The sequence below is a fragment of the Spinacia oleracea genome, chromosome 1 (genome assembly GCF_020520425.1).
Source record: "Spinacia oleracea cultivar Varoflay chromosome 1, BTI_SOV_V1, whole genome shotgun sequence".
In the NCBI taxonomy this organism is placed as follows: domain Eukaryota; kingdom Viridiplantae; phylum Streptophyta; class Magnoliopsida; order Caryophyllales; family Amaranthaceae; genus Spinacia; species Spinacia oleracea.
In genome coordinates, this window is record NC_079487.1 from 35,801,623 (window position 1) to 35,810,372 (window position 8,750).

At 36.8% G+C, this 8,750-nt stretch overlaps 1 protein-coding gene across 5 annotated transcripts; it reads left to right on the plus strand.

The window, feature by feature from the left end:
- The first annotated feature begins 2,610 nt into the window (after positions 1–2,610).
- On the plus strand, positions 2,611–7,653 carry LOC130466340 (uncharacterized). 5 transcript variants are annotated; one of them, XM_056835269.1, is made up of 5 exons: positions 2,611–3,037; positions 3,297–3,377; positions 5,381–5,454; positions 5,734–5,844; positions 7,337–7,653. In XM_056835269.1, exons 1-5 carry the CDS (start codon positions 3,003–3,005, stop codon positions 7,342–7,344), a joined length of 309 nt encoding a protein of 102 aa, XP_056691247.1. In that variant the 5' UTR covers positions 2,611–3,002; the 3' UTR covers positions 7,345–7,653. The 5 variants fall into 5 exon arrangements, 1 of the variants encoding a protein (XP_056691247.1); XR_008926514.1 differs by lacking the exon at positions 5,381–5,454 and having other exon boundaries at positions 2,623–3,037; positions 3,317–3,377; XR_008926513.1 differs by lacking the exon at positions 5,381–5,454 and having other exon boundaries at positions 2,627–3,037.
- Positions 7,654–8,750: the final 1,097 nt, after the last annotated feature.

Consider the following 8,750-nt stretch of genomic DNA (forward strand, 5'->3'; position numbering starts at 1 on the left):
CTAGGGGTTTGGTTTCCTAGTTGGAGGCTAATTGGTTTTGGCAAGCTAGAACTCGAGGTTATCCATTCACGCGTGCAAAGACGCCCACACAATGCACAAGTAGCACGTTGTCATACTAATCATGAATATGAATGCGACATGCAAAGTTCTCAACCTAAGGTCGGTCTAAGTTTTGTATGATGCAAGTGGTTGGCTTTGGGTGTCAAAAGGTACTCGGCTAAGAGACGGTTCCGACGACTTTGGTCGGGAACCGTATGGAGAGACACCACTTCGTTGCCCCCGGGGCTAGCCCGAATGTAGAACACATCCGTTTGGGAAAAGGTAGAAATTCATTTTGCACAATATGGTTTTCGAAAAATTCATGAAATGCCTAGAAATTGAAATTGAAATCGTACTTGAATTTGTATTTGTAAAGCCCATTTTTCGGCACTCGTTCACGAGGCTTGGGAGCGTCCTTCTAGATGCAAAAACAGACTAACTCCCAACACGAAAAGTTGAGCAAAAGTGGGCGACAAGCCACTGTGAGCCACTGTCCTAGATGCAGGCAGTGGCGTTGGGCGCAGTGGTTGCGCCTGGCGCCAATGCTGGCATCCAGTACTTCGGCAGATCAGTGGCTGGTTGCTCGAAATCTGCTCTCATTTTCGAAATTGAAATTAGTAAATTCCCCAGCGGAGTCGCCGGAATTGTAGGGGGTTTTTTTTATTTGTTGTATCCCGTTTCCTACAAGGGAGGTTGGCATGCGGCGGTTCGTTTAGAGAACCGTTGAATTTTTTTTGCACCTCGAAGGAGTCGCCACCAAACTTTATTTTAGGTCCCGTTTGGGAAGACCGCAAAATGACTCTATTTTTGGATAAGGCCTTGAATCCTTGAAACGGATGGGTGAGATTCGGGCTCAAGAACGAAAATGCTTATTCGGCGAGCTTTAGAAATATTCAAGTACGTTGTCACAACATTGTTTCGAAAATAAACCCTAAGATTAGACTATGTGGGTTTGAAATTTAGAGCAAAATAGAATTTCTAATTGTACGGTGGTCACTTTGCTTTAAAGATTGATTTAAGGAACCTAAGGCCGGTTTGTCCAAAAATATCTTCGTTAAGCGTGATGTAACCTTTGTATTTTGTTGTATTTAGCATGTTGGTGATGAAAGCGATAAAGCACATAAAGCAACATCACAATACTAAATAACGTGCAGAATTAGTAAATACAAGACCCCCTAGAAAAGGACTAGGGAGTAGGTCCACATTGCCTAGAAATGGACTAGGCAAGTAAAGGTGCAGAATTGAAAGTGCGAAATTGAAATTGCGGTATTGAAATTGCGGTATTGAAAGTGCTATATTGAAAGTGCGATATTGAAAGGTGCGATATTGAAATGGCGATATTGAAAGGTGCATAATTGAAATTTGTACTTGGGCACATGAGATTCGAACGCCAAGCGGCTCCTTAAAAATAAGTGCGGCCGACACGAATTCAAAGCCAAAAAATCTCAACTTGGGAGAGGTTGCTCAACCCAAATGTCCTAGATTTTGCATATTGAGCTTGGAATTGAAAGCTTGAATATTGAAAGGTTTGAACTTGAAATGATTTGAAATTTGAACTTGAAATGATCCTAGTTTAGAGAGGTAGTTATGAACAACCCTAAACATGGTGGGATCTTGAAATTTGAAAACTTGAACTTGTATATTGAAAAATGGAGTCTTGAATCTCAAAAGACTAAACCTTTAAATGCTAAAAGGTGTCATCTTTGATTACTCCACACTTGAAGGTGATTCTAGTTCAAAGAGATGAATGTAAGCAACTTTGAACATCCTTGAATCTTGAAAGTTTGTATTTTGTATTTTGAAAAAGTTTGTATTTTTGAAAAAGCATGTATGATTGTTGCAAGTGGTGTTTTTTATGGCAAAAAACACCAACTTGCTAATCATTTGAAATCAAAATAGCATGATTGATTGAAATGAGATTCGGATTTATCTAGTTAGGCTTAGGCACGAGCTCCCAATTGCTTTTGAATTTTTGGGATTTTTGTATGTGTTTTTGAGGAGTTTTGGAATTTGTATTATGAGGAGTAATGTCGAAATTACGACGTTGTACGTGTTGTGCTCCCCCTTTTTTCGACGGAAATGAGGGGTATTTATAGGAGGGAAATGGTGCAAAACGCCAGCACACGCCAGCGCTGGGCGCTGCTGAGGTGGCCTGAATGCCGCCAAAAAGGACGGAAAGATGCCGTCCTTGATTTGTCTTGTATGGGTGTACCTTCGTACGAATAGTACGATGTTTGGCATGTAGTGTTTTCTTGGAGGTTAAGGCTTGAATTTGCGTCTAAAAACAAGCCTTTCTGGGGTTTTTGAATTCCGATTTTACGGGGCGGGGCCCGGCATGCTCGGTTTTGTGGATCGGCGCCCGAATTTGACTTGCCTTATATGATTTTGAGTGGAAAAGGCCTAGTAAAACCAATGGGATGGTCTACTAATTGAGATTGAACTTGGATTTTGAAATTGGATTTTGGAACACTACTACAAAATACGGTAAATCTCGACGAAGTTGCCTCGACGCGGGCGAAGACGGATGGGAGGAAATTTAGAATCCGTGTTTCCTCGACGCTGGTCTGCATCTTACGCATTTGTCGACAAAACAAAGCGTCGAGATTTCTTCCGTGCTAGTCACATGGGTTACTAACCGCCAGTTGAAAGAAATAACCCCCCTAAAAAATCTAAACTCCAATACTAATCAACCCTAGCCGCCCGCCCATTCATCTTCTCTCTCCTCCCTATCCTCCAAGAACTTGAAAAGCATAATTAAATTCTCGTCTCAAATCCATCAATGGGCAAATCCAAATTGGTTTCTCTCTCCTAATACTATGCTGCTTCATCTTCCTCGCTTGCTAATTCGCCGCCATTGAAAAAGAAGCACAAAAGAGGAGCTCATGGAAGAACTGCTACTCAAACCGTCGCTCCGTCGTCAATAATATTGCAGAAATCTACTATTTTTTAAATCTAAATCCAAAATGAGATTTCTCTGTGTTGACCTTATTCACTCCAGGTAATTGTATTTATTTATTTTACTTCAATGTTAGATTTTTTTCCTTAAATTTTTTTAAGGATCGACACCCTTTAAGATGAATTTGAGTCCCTTTGTTTTGTTCCTGGTGAATTATAGATCTGGTGTTATGTTTATGAGTTTTTTTTTTTTTTCTGTTTCAAAAAAATTGGTTTTCTCTCTTCAATTTGTCGAGTATTTCGGGAATTAGGGTTATTGATTTTGTTTCTATTATTTTGGTTTGATTCATGATGATGAGGAGGGACCTTGAACAATCCGCAGATTCTATTATGAATTCAAACCTGATACCACAGATGCTCCAAAGACCAAGTACAGGATCAAGGTTTGTTGGGTTTTTAATATTTAATTTTTTTGCCATTTTTTCAGCTAATAACTATTGATAATACTCATTCTTTTTCTTATGAATTTTACTTTGTACTTCAATTAAATAAATGATCCTGGAGTTGCAATTGTTGCATAAAATGGTGGGTGTTTGGGGCAATGTTGAATCTTCCTATGTCTTGCTCTATTGCTGTGTTAGCGTATGAGTCCGTTTTTGGTTTTTAATACATTCTGTTGGATCGTAATGATTGAACTAATTGGTTCTGATGTTTCTGGACTATAGAATCGCGCAACTTTGATAGTCGGGAGATTCATTCAATTGAATTCACAGACAATGAAAACATTGTAGTTTATTGTTTTTGTAGAAGCTATGAAGTATTAGGTTTTATTGAATAATACTGAAGGCAGAATACATCTTTAAATATACAGAGGTCTAACAACTTAAAACCAACTAAGAGAATAAACTGCAGAGAAATAGCTAACAAACCTTTGGAATAGGACTAAGCAAAGACTAAATAACTGATTCTATACAATGATTGATAAAATCTAACAAGCTAACTAGTTTGACTTGGTATACGTTCCACAGTTTTTACTGTTGCCAAGCAGGGTCAGGGGTGAGTCACTCTAGCTTGTTGAATTTTCTCCGTTGTATTCATACATTTCATTGTGAGAAGAGAAACAAACAAAATCAATGTGTAGGAGCACAAAAATTTTAGTTTGCACAGTCTTTATTTATCACTATTAAACTTTAACTTTGAAATTCAACTACTTCATGATATTGAGCTGCAAATTCATCTATAATGTAATGGCTAGGTTAGTAAATTGGCACTGATTTCAGATTGAATGAGGATGACATTGCAGAAATGTGTCTGTTGGTGCCCTGTTTGTGTTTATTTTGGTAGCTAATTTTAGTCCTTATCATCATCAACTATCTAGGTGAGGCATTTCAGATATCATTTATTTTGAGGCATTGATTATCTGGTTGAAGGGACCAGTTATTAAACTAGTGAAACTAGAAAAGATGATGTTCTCTAAGTAACATTTTCTTGTCCAAAATTAATCGGCCTATTTCAAAACATAGGTCGTAGGTCGTGGTGTGCCAGGACAAGGGAAAAAAGGCAGCCTAAACCTAAGGTCTCTAATATTGTTTAGGTGATATGATCAGGTCCTGTTCTGTAATAACTGTATTAATGCTGCTAGAACCTGCTACTGTATACACTGTTTTTTGCCTTACCGCTTGGCCTGGGTTATTAGCAGAACTTCGCTTGGCTATTGGCGTGAGTTGATAGGAGAATTTTGCTTGGCTGTTGGCGTGAGTTGATAGGAGAATTTTGCTTGGCTATTGTGACTTTGTTATATTTTGCATTTGGGGACGTTAACTGAAAGTAAAAATACGATGCACCCTCTCTCAGTTCAGTTTCTAATTGCAAGGAAGCTTTCAGTTTCTAATTTCAAGCAAAATGGGAGAAATAGCTGGAACTTTAGTTCATGTAGAAAATGGACTAAAGTTTGACCGTCGTCTTTCTTTTATAACTAAATCTGTAATTGTCTTTATCATGTAAGATGTAGAAAGATTATATTGTTTTTATGTTTATAAAACTAGCGTACCTAATTAATTGGCATATAGGTCACTCTGTTCATTTTGAAAAATACTAATGTTGGTCAGATCAGGTGGAAATTTTGGAACTGAAACTGGAGCCTTTTTTATTTTTCAAATAAGATTAAAGTAGCAAAAATTAGTTGCTTGGTATTTGGCATTGTTTGAGTAGAGCATATACTTCACCGCGGTTAGTCTTGTCTTTTGTATATACTAGGCAAGATAGAGTGGTATTTAATTGTTCCTAAACCTTATGTTTTCCTTACGCGCTACATCAAGGCCTGGATTCCCGGCAATGAAGTGAGTATTAGTCTAAAAAAATGCATAAACCTGTCTAGTTTTTGGGAAATTTTAATTCTTATTCAGTTACTCTTACTGGGTTTAAAATTTTATGTTCTTTATGGCAGATGTAGAACATGCTCTGATGAATCAAGTTCCATTTCCTTTTGTCCATCAATGGTTACTGCCTCGGCTGTCTATTGTACAAGACTTAGTGCACTGAACTTTTTTGTGTTAGTTTTGAGCATACACTTCCTATAACTCTGAGTAGTACTGTTATCTATTTTGTTTTATGATACTATTGCTATTTTTAAAAAAAAAGATACAGATTTCAGATTTTTTTTTCTTTGTTAATCTGCTTGTAATTAATTGAGTTTTCCTAGCAATTTTATGAACCGATTGATTTGCTTCAAATTAATTTAAATGATTTTCTCTCCGTATTATTTTGGATGATTTCATTCGTTATGCTCTCTAATTTCAGATAATTTGCCATTGCTCAAAACTTTTGAAGATTATGTTCAAGTATTCCTCTATGCATTGAATAGTAAATGTTCTGACATCTTTGAGTTCTGCATTTACTACCTATGTTCTGGTAATTTTCTTCACTTACACTCAATATTTATAGATTCTTATTTTTTTTTTAATTTCAAAAATAATACTCCCTGCGTTCCAAATTAATACTCTCTCTATACTAGCAAATGTTCTGACCATCTATGAGCTATGCATTTACTACCTGTGTTCTGTTAATGTAAAGTGTAGTCAGAGGCCATACTCTCTCTGTACAAAATTTCATGCATTTCAGGCACTTCAGCAGCTCCATAAGACTTTGTTCCTCCTGTTTGTTGTAGGATTTAGAAGAGCTCCACTGATTTATTAAGTGACTGCTATTTTTAGCACGCCACCTCCTAACACCTGGGACTTCTCTTTCTAGTCTGTGATACGCATAGAATTCCTCTACTAAATTGTAGAAAGCCATTGTCAATGCAACCATTAGAGTAAAAGTAATTCTTTTGTTTCTTAGCAACCATTAAATTTCTTAAATTGCTGAGCAACGAAAGCCTTCTGAATCCGTACGAGTAAACTTCCTGCTCGTGTTGTTAAACGGTTAAACCCTTTGTGTTCTTTTACAAAAGTGTTGTGTCTTTTGACAAGCTAGCTGTAGAACTTCGTCATGGACCTGATTGTCTACAGGTTATAGACTGCCGTAGTAATTGGGATGATTCTTGAGATTTCTATGTGATAATAATTGGTTTAGACATGCTTGGTTTTGCTAGTGGTTTACTCATATTTCAAAGTAGATACCCATTGGCTCTGGCCTAAGACACTTTACAATTTTAAGCCCCTGAAAATATTCGTTAGCACTTTGCTTGTGATTTGGGTCACTCTCAATTGTACAATGTAAGGTATCTCCCTAGTTGTAAGTGGTAAGACAAATGCGGTTGATTATATGGACAACTAGGCTTAATGTTCTTGGGTGAGGTTGATACGCTGTGATTCTGTGAATTATGTATAAAATGTTATCTTGCGTGAGTTTGACAATGATAAAATGCTGAGTTGTGTATTTTGTTCCTTAATCGGTGGTTTTATTTTCTCAGTTCATTGATATCTATTGCCTCTACTAAATTTTCAAGTGAGCCTTAATTAGCGGTGTTCTTTTGGTTTGAAGGTTGCTATTCACTAAATTAAGCTTCTGAACAACTGTTGTTGTTGCCTCTGCTTGTTGCTTGTTGCTGTCTTGCTGCCTCTACATCTCAAAATTATGGCAGGGATGGATGAAGTATTTGTTACATATTAATAGGTGTTGTTTGTTGTATACAGAGAGTCAATGTTCTTGTTAAAATGTTATGGATAACTTAATTAATTATGTTACAGGAGCTGACTTTTGAAATTAAAATTAATAAAACAAAACCGGGTACCCTGTTTCCCGACCTGTGATAATCGGGTACCCGTTAAGCCGGGTACCGGTTTTCGAGGGTCGGGTCACGGGGCAATATTTTGACTACCCGCTAAGCCGGGTACCCTAATGAGCAGTTGAACACCCCTAGTAGAAACTATTACTAATCGTTTGTATTTTTTTTCTTAAGGTTCATGATGCATTCGGAGATAATGGTGGTGGAAGAAAAGAATCAAGTGGTGATGCATAGCTCCTTCAACTATGAAGCTGATATTCTTGAACTTTGTATTGAGTGGCCTTTGTTTTGAAGATGATATTTAAGAATAATAATATTATAATAGTAGATAGGATGTTTTGGGTATTAAATTTGTGTTTAAGATACTAGCTAGTTAATTTAATAGTTTGGATAATGGGTAAACTTAATTTGATGATATAATTTGGAGCGAGCTAAGTATGTATTATTACATTTAGATATGTATAATATATATTAGTATCTTTAAGTTATTATAATGTTGTCATTTTACAGGTGTTCGAGCTATATATAGGTTTTTTTTTTGCCAAATAAATTTCTTTATTACCAAAGAGAAGGATAACAATTGCATCTGTTTAGTAAAAAAAAAAAACTTAATTAAATTCTCGACGCTATATAGTGTCAAAACATGATTCGCGCAAAAAATTGTTGGTAAACCCGCAAAAAATATTACTACGCATATGACCGTCGAGATATATATAGCTACCCCAAACACCGTTGAGATTCTCGACGCAGAAAGGCGACAAAAATATTATGTAGACGACAAACACCGTCGAGATTATCGACGCCGTTGGGCGTCGAGAATTTCTCTACGACCAAATTCTCGACGCTAACTTTGGGCGTCGAGAAAAATTTCTCGACGGTTTTTGGCGCCGATAAATAGCTAAAAAGCGTCGAAAAATGACGCGTTTTGTAGTAGTGGAAGTTGTATTTTGTACCGAGTTTCGGGAGGGGAACGGTCTCGGGGATTGGATTTTGGAGGTGTTCTTAGCAATTGGGATTTTCGCCTGGAGTTACTCCAATCGCCTAACAAGGATAATGGTATCGTCATTATCCCAAAGGGGAGACACAAATTAGGTGTCTACAGCAACGAAGCCAATTTGGTAAGTAATTGAACCAATTAGTTAAGCACTGGAACCAATTAGCTAAGCATTGGAACTAATTAGTTAAGTAATGGAACCAATTAGTTAAGCAATGGAACCAATTAGTTAAGCCTGAAATTCAATCAGTTAATCAATGAAACCAATTAATTAAGAATGGAACCAATTAGTTAATCAACGGTACGAATTGGTTAAGCATTTGAGCCAATTAGTTAAGAATTGGATCCAATAAGTTAAGGAATGGGCCAATTGGTTAAGCACTGGAGCCAATTAGTTAAGCGATGTGTCAATTAGTTAAGCACTGGAGCCAATTAGTTAAATAATGGAATCAATTGGTTAAGTTCTGAACAAATTAGTTATAAACAATGGAATCAATTGGTTAAGTTCTGAACCAATCAGTTAAGCAATTAAACTAAACAGATAAGCAATAAAATCAATTAGTTAAGCATTGGAACCAATAAGTTTACAGATAT